At 36.8% G+C, this 27,449-nt stretch overlaps 1 protein-coding gene and 1 long non-coding RNA gene across 19 annotated transcripts in view; one reads left to right on the top strand and one right to left on the bottom strand.

The window, feature by feature from the left end:
* The window catches only part of epb41l3a (erythrocyte membrane protein band 4.1-like 3a), an 81,049-nt gene that overhangs the window by 15,833 nt on the left and 37,767 nt on the right, over positions 1 to 27,449 (top strand). For 5 of the 18 annotated variants that reach the window (XM_053683440.1, XM_053683453.1, XM_053683454.1 and 2 more), the window contains exons 2-3: positions 22,858 to 23,009; positions 23,583 to 23,774. In XM_053683440.1, the coding sequence (XP_053539415.1) occupies positions 22,869 to 23,009; positions 23,583 to 23,774 (333 nt within the window). In that variant the 5' untranslated portion in view covers positions 22,858 to 22,868. Of the gene's footprint in view, positions 1 to 1,030; positions 1,269 to 11,844; positions 11,988 to 22,857; positions 23,010 to 23,582; positions 23,775 to 27,449 lie in introns of those variants that run through there. The other 13 variants (XM_053683442.1, XM_053683436.1, XM_053683445.1 and 10 more) reach the window with 12 other exon arrangements.
* On the bottom strand, positions 9,898 to 11,739 carry LOC124628552 (uncharacterized). The gene is made up of 3 exons (XR_006983127.2): positions 11,607 to 11,739; positions 11,237 to 11,435; positions 9,898 to 11,149 (listed from the first exon to the last, which is right to left on the bottom strand). It is a non-coding gene; the product is annotated as an uncharacterized LOC124628552 (long non-coding RNA).

Raw genomic sequence — 27,449 nt, 5'->3', positions numbered from 1 at the left:
AAGAATTAATGCATCAAGTTCAGGTTACTTTTATCTAATATCAGTGAAACTACCCTTGTTGCTGGACTACTGTCTTTTTAGACTGACTGCAAAGTGACTGTCAGTGATGACTAAATGAGTCTGCTTGTAATAGTCTTGCATGGCCTTGTCTATTTATGTCTGGTGCAAAGCCATTTCTTTTTTTCTATTGTGACATAGTGACATTGCCAGATGTTTGTCATCTAGGAAGCTGAAAAGACTGTCCTGAGTAGTGATGTGTCGTTCATGAACGATTTGTTCATTTTGAACGAATCTTTAATATGACTCGGGAACAACAATTTGTCTCAGAGAGTGATTCGTTCATTTTTGACCACGCATGCGCTGCAACATCCTCATAGGTTCTGTACCGGAAACAGAAACGATTAGTTCGCCTCTCAAGTCTTCGGGTTCGAGTCGTTTGTTCATCCTATGACCGCCCCATAGGCTGAATGCAGTGGGGCTGTAACATGATGAACGAACGATTCAAACCCGAAGACTCGAGACGTGAACTAATCGTTTCTGTTATCAGTACAGAACCTATGGAGATGTTGCAGCGCATGCGCGCTCAACAATAAACGAATCACTCTCTGAGACAACTGGTTGTTCCCAGGTCATATTAAAGATTCGTTCAAAATGAATGACTCATTTCATGAACGACACATCACAACTGAACAGATACAGATTGCATTGCCTCACACCTCTATGTGAACAAATAGTGGGTGAAATTCAGTGTGCTTAAAGTACGCTGTCCATTAGGCCATTATTTTTTATTACATTAAACACTTAGGATATTACCTAATTGATTACTGCTTTGATTATTTGTTTCTTTTAAAATGAACTTATTTTGAACTATTTTAGTTCACTGAAATTATACTTTGGTAACAAGAGAACACATCAGTCTCTTGTTATGATGACTCAGCTGATTGGTTTAACCCTATGATTGCCAAATAGTCCCATTCAATACCTTTTTATTTTTAAATAAATAAAATAAAAGAATGGACTAGGTTTGTGGAGTTGTTTAGTTAGTTGGGCAAAAACAAAAAAATATAAAGACAAGAATCAAGGGATCAGTAAGGGCTCTCCTTTCCCAGCATGCTGCGCTGTCCTTGTCGTGTGTGTGTGTGTGTGTGTGTGTGAGTGTGAGTGTGTGAGTGTGTATGTCCGGTGAGTTGCTGCTGCTGAGAGCAGGGAGGACACGAGGAGGCTGAGCACCGGGAAACCGCATCACATCACCGTTCACTGAATAACCGGTAAATATGAGGATTCCGCTGTTTTATTCATACTGCGGGCTTTAAATGCGGGAAAAAAACGCTTTAAAAATGCGTGTTGAGCGCAAAGTGAGAGCTTAGCATCCCAGCCCAGAGTATATAGGCTGTATAACCGATAACCTTGTGTGTGTTGGGTAGGGAAAGCCAACAGTAAAGTAGATTATTGTGTTACAGTAGCCAGGGAAATAGTAAACATGCGCATATCATACAGAGCAGCGCATCGTTTCGATTTCCGGACGAGGCGACGTGCACACACCGGGAAGGTTAAAATTAGGCATGTCCGTATTCAGCAACACTGATGGAGATTTCAGTCTCATGGTAGATGGACAGTGAGCCGACACAATGCGCGGTTAGCGCTTCAGGAGAGTTAAACAGGCTGTAGTGCGCGTCCCTGTGCGGGGCTGGGTGATGCTGGGACAGCTGATGACTTGCGTTAAGTTGCCGGCCTTCTTCCTGCTTTGCTTCTGCAATGCGGCGGGTGTGGTTGGGTTTTACAGCTCTGTGCTCACACTGTACATCTGCCCTCAGTTACCCCGACTGATGCTAGCTGTAAATCCGCCCCTACTCTCTCCATGTAAGTCTTTTAGATGCTGTAATGCCACCCTGGAGCTCTGCAGTGCCACTGAGCACAGCCAGGTCTGGATTATTAGGCTTACAAAAGGCCTAAAGCTGCTTCTCTTTATGCTGGTGTGTTCAAGACAGAGCTAAAAAACACTGCCCATTCAGCACTTTCCATTTCCTTTACCCTCCTGTCCATACTCCACTACTTTGTTTTGTTTTGTTTTGTTTTTTAAATCCCTTTACGTTTAGGAGAATGCAGCTAGTTTGTAATCAGTGCCGTGGAAATGTACCCTTATACAGACAATTTTCTTTCCTGTATCATCATTCCGGTCAACAGTATTATCTGGTCATTTTGTTTCAAAGAAATGTTAGCTGGCATCACATGGGAGACTTATTCGGACTGAATACAGAATAAGTGCTTTTATTTAAATGTCTTTATGTGGTATGTTTATGTACGTGTATATACCCATGAATAGTGCATTCAGATTCACTATATTGGTAGCAAAGATCAGTCTGTTTTATTGTTATTTTTTACCTTGAATATTGTCAGCTGTGAACAAAGACACGCCCTACTGCATGACTCAGAGCAATCACCAGTATTAGCATTAGCCTAACTGTAGTGAAGACTAATTCAGCCATGTGAGTGCAGGAGAGCTAGTGTTTCTTACTCCATGCTCACTGTAGTTGTAATTAGGCTGCTCAGTTACAACTTAATAGTGTCATAAGCAAATAGACTGGTGTATATTTGATCTACGGTTGAAGATTGAAGTCTGCCTTGTGTCTATATTGAATCTTCTCAGTAGGCATAAGATTAAGAGCTATGCTTAAATGATATGATAAATCTGTGTGAAATGTATGCCAGTCTGGGAACTATTGTTCTGTATCATTATCAGTATCTAACCACTGGACAAGTAGACAGCTGATTTCACTTTTGGCTGGCCATTGGCATATAAACACAGCTTTATATATATATATATATATATATATATATATATATATATATATATATATATATATATATATATATATATATATATATATAATAACTAATGTTTTATTTCAAACTCACAAAATCAGAACATGTACCTTCCTATTTGAAAAGTGCAATGGAATGCCACATAATCTTAGAGGCAGCAAAATCACATTAGTATGGTGTGATATTATTAATACTAGACATAGGTTTTACAAGCTTTTAAACTGTTAAAATGTTTGTTATCCCTGTCATGAAAATATAATGCTCATAGAGACAGGTGTTTAACCCTACAAGATAAAATTAAACACAAAAATTTTTTGTGTTTAATTAGGTAGCCAGCATAGCTCTACAAACTAATTATTAATAGCCTGTTTTATATTTTAATAAGTTTATCATTTTAACACCAAAAAAAACAGTTTGTAATCAGAATTTGCTTGGAGCACAACATAATTTGCTGGTATACCTTTTGTCATTGTAGCGCCTAAGGGGCGCAGAACTTATTTTTAAGTCGCTTTAGATAAAAGAGTCTGCTAAATGAATATGTTAATGTAAATGTCACTACACTACCCATCACCCCCTGTATGTCACATGTCTCACTAATCACTCTGACCATCTAGATGACAAGTTTCAATTCTAAGCAACTGTTGTAAGAACAATCTACAAACACTCCGCCATTAGCCAGTTATTCTTCTTTCTGTTTACGGACTTGACGTAACCAAGCAAAGACGAATGATATCATTAACATTTCCTGCAAAATCTCACCCAACAGCTCAAATTATAAATCATTATTACAAGCTTACCGTTGTGAATCAGGGTAAAGTAATAAAACAGTTTTGAACACTGATATTTTTTATGTACTTGCTCAAAAATTTATTTTTGTTCATTTTGAACCAAAACAAAGATCTGTACTGCAGCTTTAATACATTTTATGCACTTGCTAAAATCATGTAATCACTTGTTATAATCATGTAAACATACAGCTAAAGACCTAAATAAGTCAATAGAGTTATATTTTATAATGCTTTAGAATAAAATGCAAATTGTACATATTTGGTGTTCAGATGCAGTTTAGTGTAAGGAAATGGGCTACAGCTGTACGATTCAATTTCTGTATGCAAGAATGATGACTCTAACAAAAAGCATTCTTTTAGTATTCAGCAGGATTAAAATGACATTTTTGGCTCAAAGTTAACCCTTCATAAATACCCAAATTAAAGGCACTATACACTTTGTGGCTGATCAAAATCAAAATCTCACTGGCAACTGGTGAAAAACAGACAGACAGATAGATCTCCACAATAAGATTTCTATACTTTAAATGTCTGTGTTTCACCATATCCTTGGAAAACTGCCTTGTCACTGTGCTGAATATGACTCTTCTATTTTACAGGCCAAATATTTAGTTAGCATCAAGCGTTAGTAAGACCATGTGTGAGCAATATGTTCTAAATATAATGGCAAGTGTAGAATAGATCTGATGAAACAAGGGCTAGATAATATTGTTCAGAAATGTGTGTATGATGACATCAGGCCTTAGAAAAGGCAAACACTTCATATATTACCATGTGGTAGATAGAACAGCTCCTGCTTGTTATGTGTGATGTGTGTTACATCTCTAGTCATGAATTAGTGCATATATATTTGGGTTCCAGTTGATACATAAAGTTCAAAAAAGGAAAAAGAAAAGAACAGATGCATTAGGACAATCATACTGAGTGCTAGCAAGACACTCAACTTTTCATGAAGAGTATACCCATATGTACACATTGATATACCAAAAAAAAAATGGTGCTAATTTTTAAAGAAGACTCTTACTTCACAACATAAAAGCGCGTTGTTTCATAAAGCCTGTCCTTGACATTTCTGAAAGGCAGCTGCACCAGATATGTGCCCTGCCTACAGGATAACTTAATCAGCTGCAACATCCGAAAATTAACATTCACTTACATGAAAATTTCTCCTGAATCTCATCTCGCTCATTTGATCAGTTCAGTGGCTGATGATGGTTAGAATGGAGAGCTCAACCTGAGCATCTCTAAGGACTTACACCTTACAAATAAATTTTCATTTAGCAGCTGATGCAGCTTGTTCCAGCTTTCTTCATAGCACCTGTTTTTTTTTTTAGTAAAGACATTGCACATTTTAAGGTTTGTTTTATGATATTTATATATGTGTGGCAGCCTGGGAAAATCCTTCACATGGTCAGATTTTGACATTTTCTGCTGTATGTTGTTAAATATAGCTACAGGCTTTCCTAAACTGAAATCTGTTTCCCTTTTACATATATCTCAACCACAGGTAAAGCTTTAATTCTAAGCCTGGTTACCCAAAAAGTGAAAAAGGCGCCCCACATACCACTATAGCTATAATCTATGTATACTTCTACTTCTACTTATGGAAAAATTACATTACTGCCAAATGATTTTTAAAAAATTACAAGAGAAGTAAGTATTTAGTTTGGCACTTTACCAGCAACATCCACCAGGCCCTGTCTCATCATGTAAGCTAAAAGTTATTTGTGGTATTTAGACCCAAGCCTTATATTTGTTACTTATCACATAATAATATGAAATAATTCTGTAAGTATACAACTCATTGATTAATTCAGTGAGTTCTGTTCTACTGATTATTAATGTATTTTTATTAGGTCTTTTAAACATTTTGAAATGTCTGTCTCCATCTGTATGGAGTGTGTAAACACTCTTCTCTGTTTTGATGGTGATGTGATGGTGCAGAAGCTTCGCAGACATTTCGACAGCTGATATCTGATTACACACTGATTGATTAGGCTTATGTTTAGCTTGTTTTGCTTTGGCATGTAACTATCCAACAATTTGAACAAATCAAGCACACTTTGCTAACAAGGTTTAAACATCTGTAGGCAAAATGATTACTTTTACTGCTGCATTTATTAAACTGAGGCAAGCTTAGAAAGTAGCCTAAATTATTTTGTTTGTTTGTTGTTGTTTTTAATCCGTAGTTTTAGTAAAACATATTTGTGTTTTTCTTAAAGTAGATATGAAATCGATATAAAGTATGCAATTTGTAGTTAAACAAAATTTTGGTCAGAAATGATGATGATGATGATGATGATGATGATGATGATGATGATTATTATTATTATTATTATTATTATTGGGTGTTTTCCAGAATTCAGCCACACTGACATCTGGCATGTTTCCCCAGACTGACTTACATTTATTATTAGAGGAGGGGTATTGTTAAAAGCGCTAGTCAGACGTGTTTTTTTAGTTTTCAGTTGCATTTTGATTGACCAGTTCACGTTTAATATTAATACTAGTCATTAATAAAACAAATTCAAAAGCAACTTCAGAGATGCTATTATGTACACCTCACTTTCGTGTTCTTGTTGAACCAAATCTGACACAGGAGATGAGAAATGCACAGGTAATAAAGAGGAATGTAACAGCCCAAAAGTAAAAATAATCCCAAACTAGTCTATAAAGCAGTAGCAGCCGTAAACAAATTCAGTTTGTATTCCTGAATAACAAAATCATTATGTAGCAGATACTGGTGATAAGAACAGATAGAGAAGTCGTTTATTTATAACCACTTAGTGGAATTGCCACTGTGCATAATTATGTGTCAGAATCCATGCAATGTTAATAACATGAATTAAAGATGGTTATATTCATAAATTGTTAATACAATCTACCTTCATGTTCACTCATGTTCTTATAGATAAAAAATAAATGTCAATGCACCAACAATACAAAAAAATACGCCTAGATTTCAGCTTGATCCATATGTTATAAAGTAAATAAGACATATAAGAAAAAAAGCTGAAGAAGAATAACGAGTTATTTGTAAATTAAACCACAGAGCTGTTGAATTATCTATGACATTAGTGCTAGCTGTAATATAAATCACAGGTGTATTTTAATGTGCTCTTTCTAATGTTATTGCTTCTATAGTAACAACTCATTTACAGGGACTTGTGGATTCTCTACATAATCAAAGCTTAATACTGGCCAAAATAAATCCATTTATTATGTAACAATGTAATGTATAATCATTGATATGGTGAAGCTTGGGGACGTTTATTTAACATTTATACACCACTCCTAATGGTACCGAGTCTCTGCTTTGTGTCCGGCTGCATCACACCACCACGTTGTTAATTATTTTCCCATAACAGCCCATCATGATGGGTTTTATTTACGGGGAGCTCTTGTGAAACTGTAACTATATTTGTTACATTAGCACAGTTTACTGAGAATTTGCCAGGTAGCTGTTGTTCTAGCAACCTGGAAGCGTCCTATTATCATTTACATCTGAACCAGTTCATTTTTCAATAGTTTTAGTAACTGTTCTTTTCCATCTTCTCCTATCTTAATCCTTAACAGAGCACTTTCTCTAAGTGCTAAGAAAAGAACATATATCACTCATAACATTAGTTATACCACAGTGCAGCTGAATGCTCGAACCTAATTGGTCAGTAGGTTTTATTGTTATTTTCATATAACAGCACAGCTCAGACAGTAGTTCCGGCTATAACATGAACGATAGGTTAATAGTCATGCACTCATTCCAATAAGTTATTGTTTCTATAGTAACCGGTGATATACAGTTCATATAATCTAAGACTAATAATAAACAGATTTTTAAAACGTGTTGCTTAACAACGTAAAACCTACAATTGTTGATGTGGTGAAATTTTGTGTTAGTAGACAGTTATTTAAGCATTTAGGGAAGTCTCTCTCTCTCTCCCTCTCTCTCTCTCTCTCTTGCCAAACTCCACAGGGAGCTGTTATACGAAAACAATCAATTTTGGGAGAGGAGGAGTGGGGGAGGGTTTGGATTGGGTGGGTAGAGACACTCAGTATATAACAGCACATGTGTCTGTCAGGTCTTATTCCTTATTTATATCTATATCTACATTGTTGTCTCTAGCTAACATAACATTCCCAGGTTAAGAAAACTTTTACATTTTATGGTTTGTGGGATAGCTTGATTAAGCAGTTATAGTTAAACTTTAAAGTTACCTGTGATCCTGAGCTTGGGTTACTGTCTCTGTGGAGTTTCTGTGCATGTTTTTCTAGTGTCTATGTAGGTTTCCTCCAGGTTCTCAGGTTTCCTACCTCCTCCTAAAAACATGGTAGTAGGTAGATTGGCTATTCTCTGTGTGGGTGTGTGTGTTTGTGTGTATGTGTGTAGTGCCACATTATGGACTGGTGTCCCATCTTGGGTGAATTCCCTGGGCATGAGACAGGAATAGCCTCGAGATCATGACCTGACTAGGCTCACATTCACATCCTACTGTTCCTTGGAGTACTTGACAAGAAGAGTTTAGCTGTCTGTTGAAATTAACAACACTCTTTGAGTTCATTCACATAGAACGCAATTATTTATGAGCTGTTGTATTTTTGTTTCAAACATGTTTTGGTTCAGATCTCTTATTATAAAATGTCCACCTACCATTCTGCTTTCAAGAATGTTTTATAAACACTTCTACTGAATAGCTGGAAATGCCAAACATGCGTGAAGGCAAGCTTAACTTTAATTTAACGTCAATGTATTTTGTACTATTTTTAGTTTGTATCAGAAATATTCTCTCAGCTAATCCTTTTAATCTGTATGCTAATACAACATCAGGTTGTATTTTTTTTCTCACGCTAATGCTTAGAAAAAATAATACGGAATAATATATAGTGGAATAATATATAGTATATAGAATAATATATAGATATAAAAATATATCACTATATATATTATATATATACACTATATATATAATATATATATAGTGAATAATATATAACAGTACAGTACAAGAAAAAAAATACTTCCTAATTATGAAAAGCAATACATTCATTGGTTAACAATTTAAATCCAAATGAATCAATCTCAATTGTGTTACAGATAAAGAAAGTACAGAGGTTCATCTTTTCTTTTCTTTTTTTTTTTTTTGCTTTAAGATAAAAAGATCATGCTGTTATATGTATTTTACCTTAACTCCTGTTGAAGTAAGAGATATTCCAACCTTCACTTGAGTGGACTGTTTCGTCTCCACGGGAGGTGTTCTCCATTTCCTCTAAGCTGAAGGGGCACATGAGGGACCAGATGCAGTATGGTTTAGTGGGTAATTGGTTGAAGCATTTCTGAGCTCAGTCTGGTCTGGGCTTTTTCTCTAAATAAAAGCTTAAGCTTGCGGGACGGTTGAAGTAAGAGCTTTGGGGCTAAGCAGCCTGGTGACTAAGTAATGTTATTTCAAAAATTAATTAGCAGGGTTCGGTTTGTGGACATATTTTTCTGCTTTTGAAAATAAAATATGTGCAGTGTGTTGAAGATTTGCATGTAAAACAGCAGGTAGCAAGGTTACAAGATGAGATTGTGAAGAAGAAATTGCAGTTCACATGGAGGAATTTAACCTCAGCATTAACACAAAACAGCAATTATGTGATATTACTGGCAGCATGTAGGTGTATGTTCCAGGGGTCTCTTCTTTTAGGCTGTAATGTGTTGTTAATAATAAATAAATTATTTACTTAAGGAGTATTGAAAGCTAATGGGGAAGAAAATCCATTTCTAAGTGCATACTAAAGTTGATCAAATCTGAAAATAATACATTGGTAGAATATAAGCCTGTGTGGCTAGATTACTATAAACATTTAAACATTTATAACTGTAACTGAAGTAGAATGTACTGTCAGACCATCGTAGTTTGGGATTTGACATTAATTATCACCTCATCACTGGTAGTACAGAACCACAGTCACAAGCCGGCTGGGGCTTGTCATTGAGGTGCTCAAATTAGCAACACAATTACTTTAAGGATCTGTCTGTTCTGACACATCCATTTACATACCCAAGCTCAGTCCACCAGATACAGGATTAAAGAGTTTCAGAGTATGAAAGCAAACACATAAACGTGCTAGCCACGCTAACCTAAATTATAGGCAGTAACAGGTATCACATACGTAATATGTCTGGGCATGAGTACTTAGCAACGATTGATCATTGATAAACATTCTATATTCTTTATCACATACATTTTAAATATTTAAACTCCAGTATAAAATGACAGAGATGTATAAATCTTTCCAGAAATGGAACCATAACTTTTATTTCCAGGTTCACAATTCACACTGGGTGAGATTTATATTCACAGGGTTTTGACTTAGTGATATTCACAGACCTTGAGCTATTTATACTAGAATGGGTATATGTTTTCCATGTAGACTTCAAAGCACTTCAATGTGGTGTTCTGGATAAAGGCTTCAAATGTAAACTGCATATAGGAGAAACATGGGGCATTCACTCTGTGCTGCTTAATTAGATTATTGTAAATGCAGTACCACTGTATATGATCAATATTAGACCAGCAATATATCTGAGTCTTATGCTCAGTGACAGGTAATACATTCATCTAGGACCATAACATAGTATGAAATTTTTTATTTTATAAACCATGCTGCTTGTGTCAAGTAGAAAAATGTATACTTGATGTGGTTGGGGAAAAAATAATATCCACCAAAATGTATAGTTCTCAGTTATAGTTTACACACACTCACGACCACTATATTAGGAACACCTGCATATTTGTGCAATTATCCAATCATGTGGTAGCAATGCAGTGTGTAAAGGTACAGGTCAAGGTCAATTCCACATCAAACATCACAATGGAGAAAAAATATGATCTTGCTGACTTTGACTGTAGCATGGTTGTTTGATGCCGGATGTGCTGGTTTGAGTATTTCAGAAGCTGCTGATCTCCAGGGATTTTCACACACAGCAGTCTCTGGAGTTTACTCTAAGGACATTTTCAGACCTGTAGATCTGTGATTTGTTCCGAAAAAGGGAATTAAATTGTTACAATGTTGCATCCACAAGACAACATTTCAAAGCGTACCAGAATGTGTTTGTGCTAGTCACATTTGAGTAAACTGTCCTCTCATAGGACAGAGTGCACCTGTTTATGTTCCAAGGTTCTGCTCATAGCAGTCATCCATAAAGATGGATAGAAAGTTGTTCAAAAACATGTTCATCAGACCAAACTGAAATGAGGCATTTTACCTCGTCTTTGATCAGTGTTAAACTGCGATTCATGTTGTGAGCCATTAGCGAAGCAAACACGCTTTCACAGTTTTCATCATGCATTACTATACAGGTTGTTTCGTCGGTCCGTTGGGTCGGATTGCTTTCTCTGAATTCGTTTGCAATGAATGAGGTGGTCTCGGCCCGATTGTTTTGATGCTGATCCGAGCACAATTGGCATGTTCATATATCTCTAAATGAACCAAGCCAAGGGATCAAATGCAGCAGGTTCCAAAACAAACGTTCCAAATGAGCCAGGTGTGAAAACGCCCTAAAACACAAAAAACGTCCGGTGAGCACTGAATCTGCAGGTGGAAACATTTTATTGATTAGAGACATCATAAGAGAATCTCCAGACCTGTTTGAGCTGACAGAATGGCTATTATAACTCAAGTCACCACTCTTTACAATCGTAGTGAGCAGAGAAGCATCCCAGAACACACAAAAAGACAAACTTTGTGGCAGATTGGATACAACAGCAGAAGATCATATCGGGTTCCACTCCTATCAGCCAAGAACAGGAATCCGAGGTTACAGTGGGCACAGGTTCATCAAAGCTGTGAAGATTGGAAATAAACAAGGCAATGTTTTCCCAGTCTTAGACTACATGAATGGATTAGAATTGAAAGAACACTGCAAAATGTCAGCCCAGGACATGCACCTATCATGGCTCAAATATGGTAGGGTATGTAGAGTCATTGCATTACTTGCAATTTTTTGTCTCAAACCTGTTTTGAGATTGAAGTTCACATCAACACTGGTCTTCAGAAGTTTGGTGCATGTATGTCTGCTCTCATCTGTGAGATAGCAGTCACACACCGATGGCCCGAGTGTGAACAAATGAATGTGTAACACGCACCCCGCTGCTCACTCTTGCCAGCTGTTCTGGCTCAGAATGATAAGCCTATACACTGGCATCAGATCACATATTCTAATTATAGCTCTCTGTGCACGGGTGGTAGAAAGCACAGCACATTCAGCAAGACCTTCTCAACTGCAGTCCATAGCAGCTGCGATCCTGCTGTACATCAGTGTTTACTGCAGAGCATTGCCACTCATAGATCACTGATGGGGGGAACTTGGTCCACTGCCAAATGTATGCCATTTCAGTGAGTTGTTTTTCTTCAGAGTTTGCGCTGTGGTTGCGTTATTGAAATGTGCACTGGCTGTAAAGATACTAGTTCAGCCCATTAGGATTGTTGTTATGCTGTGAAGTTTTCAATCCAAAGCTTTAAATTGTCTCAAACTGTGAGATTGGGTTTGAGACACATAGAATAGCACAGCTGAGAGCTGAGTTACTGCTACCCAACAAATTTTCCAGGCTATGTCACTGAGTCAACAAGCAAGTGATGTGATTTTGCTGCTTCACCACCCTTTAATTATTGAAAGTTTTACTAAAAATGCATGTTCTAAGATTAACTAAAGCCTTTGTTTGAATGTTCATGAAGAGTGTTTGTTTTTCTGTGTTTACTTTGCTGTGCTATACTTTTGTATGCAATAGGGGTGCAATCCAATGTGTCTGTTTCTGCATCTGTTTAGTGCTCGAAATATCTGTATACTGTGTATTCAAGTGGGTGTGGTCTAGCTTGGAAGACTTTTTTTTATTATTATTATTAAGTATGAAACCTATCACTGTGCCCTCTGGAAAAACTGCAAAGCACTGAGGGTATAACCAAGATGTAGAAATATAGTAATTTGTCTGAGCTAGGACTGTTTTTTAACATTGCTCTTGCAGGTCTTATATTTTGCACTCAATATTTTCTCATGAACTTTATTTAGTTGTTTTTTTTCCCCAAGTATAAACAAACTAGTAACCTAATTTAAACCCATGTGACCCTGTATCACACAGTGCCACAGGTTCTTTGCTCTTTGCTGTACAAACTTTACGATTCAAGTTTGCTCATGCCCAAATGAAAGTAAAAATCTTTTTATTGTTTCCTGTGGTATCCCGGTTCCGATACACACCTTTAGTCCCAACCAGATGCCCTGCTAGCCTTCCTGGCAAGCTTTCTAATAAAGAAAAAATAAACAAATAAATAAAATAATGTACCTCCTATTTGTATCTGTATTTGTGTAGGTTTATAACACATTATCTGTTCATTCATAAATTCATATTCGGTTTCATCCAAGTGTGCACATTTGAATGCATAATTTTACTGTGATTTTCATTTAACAGGCTTATTCCTTTATTAATCGCCATAATACATATTAATTGTTCAATTCCAACTTATCAAATAAGTCTGGTTTAATAAAACTTTAAATATGATCATACACGGTGCAGAATTGCACTGTGGAAAGGTTTGCTAATGATGACTCCATCCCATACAGGTTCGGGCATTTTATTTTGCTTATACGGATCACATAGATATTGAAATTTAGTTTGTATCTGGCCTGTTGCAATATTTATAGGTTCTTTCTGCAGTCATATCATGCTCCGTTTAAATTTGGTCCTTTTTCCTGATATACACCCTCCCCACACCCCCATCGCCATTATAAAATGTGTGTGCAGAAAATGTTAAAATGTTCAACCCAGCTCCTCCTTGATTTTATTTAGGAGGTTGGTTTAGACATTGGAAATGAATTTGTAGGCAACCTGATCTGTATTTTGTATCTCATACATGTTGTATTTGATCAACTTGATAAGCGAGGCCCTACTTATAAGGTGTGGATCATTTGTGGATCATTAATTCAAGCTTTAAAATTCAACCTATGAGATTTAAATTCAGGCACTGAAGATAACATCTGTCACATGTCTGCAGTAACCATGTTTTCTAGCATGACAGTTAGATTGCAAGGTGTGTATCAGGGAAGTGTGTTGTGCTGTGTGACATTTCTATTATTATTTCTAGACAGGTGATAGAATCCTCAGAAAGAAGAAGAAGAAATAACATTCTAGGTGATGAAAGCATACATAATGTGTTGATGTAATACTATGACATCTTAATCAACATAAAAACAACATGACCTGTCATGTCATATAAAATAAAATAGCCTGCTCTTCATAAGGATTGGCACCTGAATATTCTCATTAAGATTCTCTTACTGATTCTGGATCCAGTGCCTCCTCTGTGTACTCAGGGAGGCACCCAGGGTTATATTTATCCTTCTCCAAGGAATTAAAATAGTAATTCTGGTCGAGGAAGAGGAAACACAGCTGTTGGCTTCCTGTTTGCTTTCTTTGATGCTGTGTCAAAATGTAATGAAGAGACTGTCTTCAGCAGGCTAGTGCTTTAATCTTCCTCCATCAGTCTCCTGGGATCCAACTTCTTTCTTTCTTTACCTCTCTTTCACTATCACACACACTCTATTTGATCTTTGCTCTCTCTCTGTTCCTGGGTTTATCTCTTTCATGCATATTACATAAAGTTCAACTATGTGTGATAACCTGTATTACACGCAACAGGCTATTGCTGTAGTTCTAATTTTGTATTTACCAACAGGTAAAAGTCTTGTACATTTTGACCATAAACCTGATTTCCAGTGGGGGTTGAATAATTTTGATTGTAATTGTATATCTATGATGCTCTCTGATTTTAACATCTACATTGGTAGGCTTTTAAAGACTCATGCACAAAAAATGTTGTTTTTTTTTAATGGATAACTCACCTTGGGTGTTATTTATTTATTTAATTATTTATTTAATTGATAGGGATTGTTGTTTGAGTCATCTTTTTTTTTACCACAGCACCAGCACAACATTTTTCCATTGAAAACAAACATTCTGTCACTACTTCCTTATATAACTAATTTCAGAGTGATAACTATGAGCTCAAATTGATGTAGTATCACAAAATAAGCCCTGGGGCTTTAGACCTATTGTCAACTGACAGTAATTATTAAGTAATTATTCAAATGAATAATGACGTGGTGACAGGAATCTTTAAGTTATTAATGCTAGTTAGCTAACAATGCATAATGTTAGTGATTAACAGTTCATTTGTTTTTGTCCACCTACATTACAATATATTACACCACAGCGCTGTTAAATTCTCGATTCTGATTGGCTGACAGACGTTCTGAGGTGTGCAGTTATATTTCAGTAAATACACAGCTAAAGCAGTTCCAGTCAGGTCTTCACCACGTTACAGTTCCATATCACTTTGCCAAGTTAACTGAAATAATGGAACCTACTGTCCACCACAGCACACACATTTAACAAGAAACAAAATTACAGAAAATTTTGATTTTCCAGAAATAAGTAAGGAATAATTTATGACGGGCTATTGAGTTATTAGAAAATAATGGTGGCTTAGTGGTTAGCACATTTACCTCTCACCTCTGGGGTTGTGGGTTTGATTCCTGCTTCTGTCCCGCATGATCAGAGTTTGTATGTTCTCACCATCCTTCAGGGGTTTCCTCTGGCAGTCCAAAGACATGCATTGTAGGCTGATTGGCATCTCTAAAATGTCCGTAGTGTGTGAATAGGTGTGTAAATGTGTGTGAGATTGTGCCATGCAATGGGTTTGCATCCTGTCCAAAATGTCCCCTGTCTTGTACCCTGAGTCCCCTGAGATAGGCTCCCTGTGTAGGTACAGAAGATGGATGGAATTAAAAATGATCAATTACAGCGTCTGCTTGAGTTTTATAAAGATTAGGAAAAGATGTCTTAATGTTTTATATGAACACAGCTATATGCTAATGAATATTCTATAACCTTTAAATGTTGGCTCAAAAAGATTCTATTTACTATATTATGGATTTTTGTTTTCTCCCAATTTTCTGTTTTATCCATTGGCAGTGTTATCTTGAAGTTGTAAACTGTTGAGATGTTTCCAGAGTTTTCCATTACAGGAACTGGATGAGTTAGAGGTCTTGAGAGAGTCATGTTTGTTTAGGCACTAAATGCAATATTTCTTCTAACTAGAACATGCACTTCCTATTTTATGTGCATTTCGAAAAGTGCTTAGCCTATTATGATTGTCAAAAATCTGTTGTGCTATTAGACTTCTCCTTTTGAACCTCAATACTTTTACTGCTGTGCTCTGGACTGAAACCTCTGGAGTGGATGAAAGCAATTTTGTTGATGCATAGTGACGTCTGTCCATGTGTGGTTACTATGGAAATCAAGTCTATTAAGCTGCTCCCATTCACATCTGTAGTAGTGATGACGTGGGGAGCTTATCATGGCACTGCTGCTGGCTATGCCACAGTGTGTGACCTACTTTAGACTGGACACACACACACACACACACACACACACACACACACACACACACACACACATATATATATATATATATATATATATATATATATATATATATATATATATATATATATATATATATATACAGTATCTCACAAAAGTGAGTACACCCAACACATATGGCACATGAGGTGCCATGCTGAACTTCCAGTGACCAGTATGAGGGACTGTGAGAGCGATGACACCAAATTTAACACACCTGCTCCCCATTCACAGATGAGACCTTGTAACACTAACAAGTCACATGACACCGGGGAGGGAAAATGGCTAATTGAGCCCAACTTGGACATTTTCACTTAGGGGTGTACTTTTACTCACTTTTGTTGCCGGCGGTTAAGACATTAATGGCTGTGTGTTGTTATTTTGAGGGGACAGCAAATTTACACTGTTACACAAGCTGTACACTCACTACTTTACATTGTAGCAAAGTGTCATTTCTTCAGTGTTGTCACATGAAAAGATATAATCAAATATTTACAAAAATGTGAGGGGTGTACTCACTTTTGTGAGATACTGTATGTATACATATATGTATGTGTGTGTGAAATAATACTGTGCAACTTGAGCATTAAATATACGAGAAATAATAAAATAATAGATTGATTTCTTTCATTGCATGCTTTCAAATGGATGTGTGCTTGTTTGCACATGACAGACTGATTTTACAGACACTGCTATTGATGGTGAATTGACAGCTACTGAGGTTTGTAATATAGTTCCCTGTACCCTGACCATTTCACACATATCAGCACATTTATTTATTTGTTTGTTTGTTTGTTTGTTTTCATTAAAGGGGACCTATTATGCCCCTTTTTACAAGATGTAATATAAGTCTCAGGTGTTCCCAGAATATGTCTGTGGAGGTTCAGCTCAAAAAACCCTGCAGATCATTTATTACACCATGCTGTAAATTCCCTTTTGGGGTGGAAGTAAACACACACTGTCTCTTTAAATGCAAATGAGCTGCTGCTCCCCGCCCACTTTCCAGAAGAGGGAAACTTTACAACTAGTTCTAGGCACATTAGGCATGAAATTTGCTAACAGTCACATTCGGAAAAGTGATTTGCAAAAATTCACAACATATAAAATGCAATACTTACGTCTTCTGGATATGAAGCTGGATCATGAACAGTTGGTACTGATCCATGCTTGAGAATCAACTTTTCAGCAAATCCTGCATTGTACTGACCCTCGTTCAGAAAGCAGTCTGGTGTAAAATGATTCAAACAAACATATATGAATTTAGCTATTTTTTGGGGCACATTTCCTTCAAAAATAAAACTACTCCACTGTGTTTTGTCCAACTATTTGTCCAGTTAAATAAGACTGAAAAGAACTGAATACATACAGACACACACCAGAATATACATTATTCATTTAGGACTATAGTTTAATTAAATGCGTTTTTTGCATCCATAACAATAATGCATAAAATTTATATATAAGATAAACTAATATGTAAGTTTATATTATATAATAGTATTTATGCATTACTTTTTATAAAAGGTAAGACTGATAAACAGTAAACTGAAGAAAGTCATGGTAAACGCACCCCGTGCCGCGCGCAGACCAACTAATCGATAATGAGATTTTCATAATCGATTATTATCGATTTTAACGATTCGTTGTTGCAGCTCTACTTACAGTGCTTACGAAGCTGAAGCATTCTTCTTATCACTATAGCTGCTCCAGCATGGAGAACATGGCGGACTGTGTACAGCTCACTCAGGGGAGGATTTATGCTAATAGGGCAGAGGCCATCACCAGTTGTGGGCGGGGCCTGTTCTAATGTGACGTTCTGATGTCACATTTTGAGACACTCTTTATGATTTATGGGGAATATGAAAAAGGAGTGGATGGATTTTTACCAATATAGGGTGGTTATGTACAAACACTGCCGACACACATTTATGTTCAAACAGCATGTAAAAGTGAATTTTGCACAATGGGTCCCTTTTAAGTATATTTATTAATTTGTCTCCAGATCACCCAGTTTTACAGCAATATAGTGAAAAACCTTCATGCTTATCTATCCATATATCTATATCTATTTATACACTTAATTGAACATTTCAGTAATGATCAGTAACGATCCTTTTAAACCATTGATTTACACGTAGCAGGGAAGCAGATATTAATATTAAAATAATTGGTTTAGTAATATAATCAGCCACTATTTTTTCTAACCTGTTGGATCATCTAAGAACAATTTGTGTTGAGTGTGTTGAGTTATTTTGAGGGGACAGCAAATTTACACTGTTACACAAGCTGTACACTCACTACTTTAAATTGTAGCAAAGTGTCATTTCTTCAGTGTTGTTACATGAAAAGATATAATCAAATATTTACAAAAATGTGAGGGGTGTACTCACTTTTGTGAGATACTGTATATACACACACACAAACACGCACACACAGGCACAGAAGTGAAGTGAGAGTTACTAAAGTGTGAGAATGTGCATTGTCTGGGGCTGACTTATGCAGGTTTTATGCATACTTATGCAGGTAAGAAAAGTATGCCATTATTGAAGCAGAACAAGATGCTTATTGACAGCAGACTGGATTTAGATGAGGATTGCCGGAGAGCTTTAACACCAGGCTGCATAGTTAATCACCCATCAATCAAAAATAACTCCACAGATTTGCAATGAATTAATTGCGCAATGCAACAATAAAAGCCGAACTCAGAAAGTGCAAAAAATATTCCATTTAGATATGCACTAGTGTATCTGCTGAAGGGTCTTCAAGCATATTTAGTTACTATATGTAGTTATTTTGTATGCCTATATATATAGACCAATCACAAGATTTCTTTCAGAACAATGTTGTGGAATGCACCATATTTACAGTTAGTATGGGTTTTTTTTCCCCTATAAACATTCAGATATACATTTTTAACATTTTCAGGCTTACAGTCTTATAGATTGATATTTAATAGTTTTGTTGTTGAAATACTGTATTAAATATGTGTAAATATTATTGCTTGAGTGCTTTGGAGAATTAATCCTGAAATACGGTACGAATTATTTAAGTATATAGGGTTTTGTTATAAGTTGTCATATCACAGCAAACCAATGACTACATTTCCCATCGTGCACTGCGGCTTACAAACATGGCCGTCATAGCCTTGATACAGTGTTTTTACCTTGTTCACATTTACAACCTTATGTCTTTGCCTTGCCTTGCCTTGTTTGGACTGTTTGCCTGATCGCCTGACCTCTGCCTGACTTTGTTTATTGATTTCTGCCTGTTCCACTAGACTATTGTATTAAACTCCCTAACCTGCACTTGCTTCCGTCTCAGCCTCCATTACGTGACATAAGTGTTACCAGAGCTCTGTTGCAGCCCGACATGTTGCATTTTTTTTGTTAAATCAGATGAGACCAGAACAGAATCAGCGTCCGTTTATTGTGTTTTCACAAACTTGGAAATCTATCATTAGATTAATGGAAATCGCCCAGCAGATCTACAGTATCTCACTCATAAGCACCTGAGAGAAAAAAGGGGTGAGAGGGCATGTGAACAGCAGCCAATAGTTTTTAATCAGTCTGTAGTCTAAAAACTATAGCACTTAAACCAGACATCCATTCATCCATCCATTTTCTGTACCACTTAGTGTACAGGGAAGCCTGGAGCATATCAAAGCGAGTGCAGAGCGCAACGTGGGGGACACCCTGGACAGGGTGCAATCACACTCACACACTACAGACAATATACTAATATATTATTTATACATAATATATAAATTCAAACACTTTGAATTAATGTATAATAGAATGAAGATAATTTACAGTATGAACATGACATGAATGGAGCAGGGTGCATGGCGGCTTAGTGGTTAGCACGTTTGCGTCACGCCTCCAGGGTTGGGGGTTTCGATTCTCACGGCTGCCATGTGTGTGCGCAGTTTGCATGTTCTCCCCTGCATGTTCGCTGCGGGGGTTTCCTATGGGTACTCCGGGTTTCCTCCCCCAGTACAAAGACATGCATGGTAGGCTGCATGTCCAAAGTGTCCGTAGTGTATGAATGGGTCTGTGAATGTGTATGTGATTGTGTCCATCGATGGATTTGCACCCTGTCCACGGTGTACCCCGCCTTGTGCCCGATGCCTCCTGGAATAGGCTCTAGCTTCCCCTTGACCCTGAATGATAAGCGGTATAGAAAATGGACGGTGCACATAAAACATAGTTGAGCTCAGCATGTGAGAGAAAAAGACTACAAAATAACATTCATTTGCAATGAACTGTCACTCATTTGGTATGTTAAATATTTGCTTAAAAAGAAAGTTCTTCACACGTTATAATGTGCATAGTTTTTAATGAATATGGCTAAACCCAGAATTCAGCTGAGATTTCTTTTTATGCATACAGTTAGGCCCATTTGTGCAATCATAGATAACGGTACACTAAATATACAATATGAGAAAAAATATAGGAGCATTGTTTGTGCTCACTCAGTACTGTCACTTCTATCGACCTCATCTCAGTGGTTCAGTAAATCTGTCATCAGAGAAATGGAAGATGAAAATGTAAAAGATGGCAACCCTGATGGCTTCGTGATTTGAGCTTCACATATTGTGTTACAGTGATCAGCTCTGACAGTTTAACCAAAAGAAATTTAACATAGCCGTGAGTTCCAAGACTCAAGGCGGGTCAGGTATAATGGCCGAAGAGAATACTTTGTGTCATTTTAATGGAACATGACAGTAGTACTGGTGTATTTAAATTAAAGGCAGAATTTCCACTTAAGCAAATATGTACAGTTCTGTGAAAAAGTATTTTCACAGCACTGTACAAACACGATTGCTTCTGTTTTTGTGTATAATCTCATACTAAATTGTTTCAGAAATTAAAACAAAATCTTAAGATAAAACAAAGGCAACCTGCAGCAATACAGTGTATTAAAGTGGATGGTGAGTGTATATCATAACCTTTATAATAACAGTCTGTGCCAGTTAATATTATTATTTTTCAATTAAAATGTGCTCTTTATTTTATAATCTATAATAATGAAGTAATGTTCAGTCCCTGTAGGAGTGATTTGCTAAAAAGAAAATTGCTTGCATTTTTGTTTGTTTTGGTTTTTGCACTTTTTCTGCATATTCAACATGAAGTTACATGTTAAGGACAATATAAATGTGAGGTTTCACTTTTGACCTTAAAATTAGGCAGGGGAGCTTTCTTACAAAAAAAGAGACAATTTTAAACCATTTTACTCATGAATCTTTTGACACCGTATTCACTGCTTTGCAATTAGCAATGCAAAATAATTGTAATAGGGGTTAAACACCCTACACACAGTAACGGTAAATTATGAAATGATTTTGCACATGCCATGAATATCTCTCTCTACTGCCTTTGATTCTACTCACTGCTTGAGTACTATTTTTAGCTCGCTCTTGTTTTTTTCAGCTTTGTGCATATTTCAGGAGGTATGTGTGGAATTTACAGCCAGGCTACAGCAACTAGCCACCTGAGTCCTGATTGGTATTTTGACCATTTATTGTTTGGTTTTTCTTGGTCATTTTATTCAGTAGTATTTATTCAAATGCACTTATTTGTAACTGGCACCTGTCGCTGGGCCATACTGTTATATTTCCTGCAGTGTAAAGTGTTGTAGGGTCACTTAGGGCTACGTTAGTTTGTATGTCGCACACCCAGCAGCCACCATAAGTCTAATCCCTTAAAATAGAGCACGGAGGGCTGGAACATACCCACCTATCATTTTGCAGAGTGATCCTTCCTCTCATGCTACACTACACTGTCCACAAAACTGCGCCACATTGAGATGCATTGAAAAGGAAGTACAAAGTGTGTGTATAATTGTCTAAAATTCCTTGAAAGGATTAGCAAGTTGTTGTGATGATTCTGAAGGTAATTGGTAGTTAGTGGACAACGTGTGTAACGCATAAATCAAAGCATGACATTACCAAATGAATTATAGACCTTGTTCTCAAGTAATTTTGTTTGTATGTTTTGTGAAGGAGTTGCCTTATGTCTCAAATCCATATCTTTACTTAATAACATTGTAGGAAGGGATTTTAGATTCTGTGTGCGCTGGCTGGGACTCCACTGGGAAATAATAGTTGTGCTTGCAAAGTAAATCAATCCAACTGAAAATACAATTAATTGAAACTTTTAGTACCTATACATGAGTTGTTTTTCATTTTATTGCCAGCATTTTCATTTACAATCACAAGATGTGAGAACGCTCTAACGTTTGTGGAAATATGTCAGCTTTATCCTCTATGATCATTTTCAATAAATACTACCTTTTGTCACTGAGCAGTTAGGTACGTTGCGAAAACCATCCCGAAGCATATTATTTTTGTTTACAAAATGTGCTGTCAGTCATTCAACATTCCGTATTTAATATAGTAGCTGTTTATCAGCTTTGGGCATTTTAGTTATAAAAGCTCCCGTCTCCAGCCGTAACTCTGATTGCGTCAGTATTGCCAGTCTGTGTACGTAGAGTGTCAATGTCCCTAGTACTGTCTGTCAGTTCTGTGCGGATTTGCAGCTGTTTGTAACAGCCATAAATTTAGAACATGAAGCAGTTGCAATTTCAAAGCCGTTCCAGAGGCCTTACATACTCTAATCATACATATCCTGAATGTTGAGTGTTGTAGTATCTGGATCTGCACCGCCTTAGCAGCACTGTTGGCATTTAGTGTTCTCATTTTTATGCATTCTTGTACAGCATGTTCTACAAACAATTTACTTGCATTTACAATAAGTCTGTTAATCATATTGTTATTTTTTTTCTTGGTACAGTGTGAATTACCATGACGACAGAGCCAAATTCAGAGTTAGAAGGCAAGCCGGAGCAGCAGGGGGCAGGTGCGCCGCCGCCCCACACAGCCCCACCCTTCGACGACCAGCTTCCACCTGCAGCTGCCCATAGCACGCCAGTTAAAAAAGAGCAGGTAGCATCTGGTTTCTAAATCCAAGGCATAAGGGTATTTTGTATTGTTTTCAGTGTAGTTCTTAATTGATAACTTTAATCCTTTGGAGACTGAGGGGTAAATTGGGAAACTCAGGTATGTTAGTAATGTACATGTTCTAAAATGTTCTGGACTATTTCACATGTACATCAGTTTGGAATTAGATTTGAGGGAGGGAAATAAGAACCTTAGGAAAGCCCATGTTCACTATTACAAACCTAAATTTTAATGCTTGGAATCTAACAAACATACGTATTTCATACATTTTTTAATTTAGCTCTTCTATTAACTCGTGCACACCCAAACCTAATTACTGCCAGTTTCATTAAACAGTTAGGTTGATAAAATAAGAAGCAATATGAAATTAGCTTATTTAATGTCAGCCCTTGGTTGAGAACTTCAGCATCTCCAGACACACACGTACAAATACTGTTATTGAAGTAGAGAAATGCCTGTGACCCCTTACCAGTACCAGTCTAAAGTCTATTTAGTCTATATGTGTTCATGAGGTTTAGGAGACTGAACCATTTTCTTTATCTGTTCCCTGCTGAGCAGAACGGCGCGAGAGAGGCAGGGGGTGTTGCACAGGGGAAAACCGATCAGCAATCGACTGAAGACGAGTCCACCCCCTACAAGTCCACTTCCAGCAAGCTCTCCAGGTCTCCCATCAAGGTGACAAAGAAGCCCAAAAACATGCAGTGCAAAGTCACACTTCTGGATGGCTCGGACTACACCTGTGTGGTGGAAGTGAGTGAAGTTTCCCAATTATAAGCCTTTTTCCTTTCATAAGAACTAGTCATTATGATTTTATGATTCAAAGTAAGCTAACCTTATGTTTAATCCTGTTCTTACATTCACTATTTGTCCCGTTGACCTAAGGCAGGGGTGTCCAATCTTATCCGCAAAGTGCCAGTTGTGGGTGCAGATTTTCATTCCAACCAAGCACGATACACCCCATTCCACCTGTTCAAATCAGTTGATCTTGGCTTTCAGTAGAATCAGTTGTGGTTTCAGCTTGGTTGGAATGAAAACCTGCACTCACACCGGCCCTTTCCGGATACGATTGGACACCCCTGACCTAAGGCATCACTTTTGTCACTTTTGTAGGGTTTTTGAGTCAATCTACAATTTACTTGCACAAGGAAACAAGGCATTCATAGCTTTTATGGCCTGCCATCTGCTGCAAAGCATTTTTATGCCGGTGTCACTCTTAGACAGCTGAGATCTTATGTGAGATCCTGTATGAACCACAAAGTGCTGGTGTGTGCAGTCATTGAATCCATATAAACAAGTGTTCGGATAACAAATTATGCCGAAACCTACCAAGCAAAAAAAATTTTTTTTTAAAACCCAGACATACAATAAAGCATCACTTTCATAAAATATAACTATAATTAGGGAGGGTTACTGTAAAAATTTATTCCATTACAGTTACAAATGACTTCATAAAAAATGTAATCCAAGTATCGCAATATGAAAGTAATGTAATCTGATTAGTTTTGGATCACATATGTAAACAAAGTCAAGAGAAAAGCAATACGATCTAAAATACTTTCATTTAGGGCTTATTTTAGAGGTTAAAAACATCTTCAGTGTTTGCATTTGTTTTAATTAAATAACTAAACAAAAGATCACTCTCCCTTATGCAGGTAACATTACATTACAAAAGCATTTCAGAGAACAATTTGTGTTAATTTCTACCAAATTAACTTCTGTGCAAAATTTATTTGCGCATACACCAACAGTTTGCTCATGTGAGCCACGACTGGCAAGAGAGAAATGAACTATAATCAAGCAGCTGTCTAATTGTGTTAATCAATATCAAAAGATTCATTTCTTTGGTTTTTAATGAAAAACCAAAATGCACCTTCTGGTGCATGCGCAAATAAATTTGCCTTATATTCCGGTCAGTGCAAAAATAAATCTTGCTCTGAATCTGAATTAATGAACTGTGTGTGTCTGTCTGTGTCTGTGTTTGGTGATTATATAACCTACTCTAGCAACAGTAATGATTAGTCAAGTTACAAAATAAGAAATAAAAAATTTGCTGCTTTGCCTCAGTGGTTCTTTACTATTTATCTAAAATATCAGAAGGCTACAAATCTCCTGACTCATGGACACTGGGTGTGACAGATCAAGCTTTAAGAAATAGCACCCATTTAAGATTTTTAAGTCAGCGCTTGTGTATGTATTTACATTTTGTAAAACATTATTTGAAAGGGTCTGGTGATTTAGAAACAGAAGCATTGCGGATGCACAAGAGAGCCTGTCCTTTCCATGGAATCATGAATTTTTCATACGACTCTTGTCTTTCTCATCCCTCTCCTCTCTGTATTATCCTCCCTCTCTTTCTCTGCCCGTGTTCTATTTTTTTCTAGACTCATCTGCCATTACACACAGTCGTGAACCCATTAGCTTGTATCTTAATGAGGTGTTTGTTCCAAGTGCCTGCAGTACGCAGCACAGGAAGTGCTCTACAGCTCTCGTGATGAACATCAAAACACTTGAAGAAATGAGTATTGTTACAGCAGAAAAAAGCTACATGTGGTGTTAGTTCATTGTAACGACAGAACTGTGAAGCTAAAATGATGGTATCTCTACTCATATCAATATATATTCTACGTGTGTGTGTGTGTGTATATATATATATATATATATATATATATATATATATATATATAAGTGAAAATAAGTTGTAAACACAAGGTAAAAGATTAGATTTCTCACAAATCTCACAAAAATGTGGATTAGTCTCACAAATCCACTTTGATCCCTTGACTCAGGGAATCAGGATGAATCAGTGGGTTTTATGTACTTGCTGAGTACTTGCTTACCAATGTATTATCATATGAAAGAGTGGAGATGCATCAGTCCGCTACTGACTATCAGTACTGTGGCTGATATCTGTCTATATAACTACTTTGGTATCAGTTTAGATTTGACATATTTTTTAATTCAGTCCACTTACTTGTTTTATACCACGAATGCCCCAGACATTGACAGACATGGTGCAGAGATCATGCACATGGATACATGACACAAATCTGTTGTTTAACTTAACCTGGCAACAGAAGCTTGCATTTCTTACTTTCTGTATTTCAGTATCGGGTTATATTCAGAGCTCTGATATCAATATTGATGAAAAAATTGACCTTTTTCAACCCTACCCAAGAGCTTTTGATGGTAAATTTGATCAGAGTTTATTTGACTTGGGTTCAAGACCTTGTCATAACATAACTTGTACAGACATGTAGAAACCTTTAGCATGTGTGAAATAAAAAAATATGAACAACACAACGCTTTAATAATTCTGGGGTTTGGAATCCCACTGCTTATTATGTGCCATTTTTACTAGGTGCTAATGGCTATGAGCAATAACAGTTTATACTAGGGCTTATTTGTGGCTGCTGGCCTTTTAGCACACACTGAGCAACTGATGCCATTATTATGTTGGCTGGAAAGCAAGGATAAAAGGAGCAGCATAAGGGAGAAGAGTAGCAGCCTGTCCCCCATTTACTGCCCTTTATGTGCATCAGACTGTCTCTGGGGGTGAGGAGTACTTTCACTGAAATGCTTTCCCCTGTGCCAGATAGTAACGCATTGGGCCTCACATGACACAAAAAGGCTGGAAACTGGCTCTCCCACTAACTACAGCTTTAGAGAGAGTGGTCAGTGTGAAACTGGAATGTAATGCCTAAATAAGCCAAGGCAGTGTCAAATCCAATTAAGTGAAATATGATGAAAAGAAGACTTTATCATTGTACTGTAATGAAATTGTATTGTGACGATGTATTCAATCCAGTTTAAGGTATTGCTTCATAAAAACAAATATGTATTATTCTGCAAATATGTAATCTTTATATACGTCTGCAGATACTTTCCACACAAGGACCTTTGTGATAAATCTCAGTTGATAATTACATGTCTCTGTTTCTTTGAGCAGTGTATTTAGCGCTTGCGTCATGTTTACACCAAATAACATACTCCATAGTGCTCGAGATCTTATTTGTAGACTTTTTGGGCTTAGTAACTATAGAGTTTCTCAGGGTCGGTTGTGTTTTTACATGAAGGTTATTGGATTACATTCATTTATTCTACTGGCGCACCTTGATAATTGTGGTATCTGCAGAAAACAGTATAATTTCTGCAAATTATACAGTAAATTTCTCTATCTGGGGATTAATATAGTATTATCTTATCATATAATGTGAGAATTTGGTATTGGCACAGCTTGATTTTGAATTCTGTGAACATGCAAAATGTATTAATCTCTCAGAGTTGGACACTATATGTTATATACACAATGGACATGGTATGGACGACGATGATGGGGGGCCGGGGGATTATTTTTTTGGACTTTCCCCAGTTTTCTCTCTAATTTTAGTCTTGGTCAAGTCCCACCTACCAGTTAGGTCTTCCCTA

Source organism: Ictalurus punctatus, chromosome 1, assembly GCF_001660625.3.
Source record: "Ictalurus punctatus breed USDA103 chromosome 1, Coco_2.0, whole genome shotgun sequence".
NCBI classification, from domain to species: Eukaryota; Metazoa; Chordata; class Actinopteri; order Siluriformes; family Ictaluridae; genus Ictalurus; species Ictalurus punctatus.
Note: the sequence above shows the minus strand (reverse complement) of the source record. Positions and strands in the feature narration are given on the sequence as shown.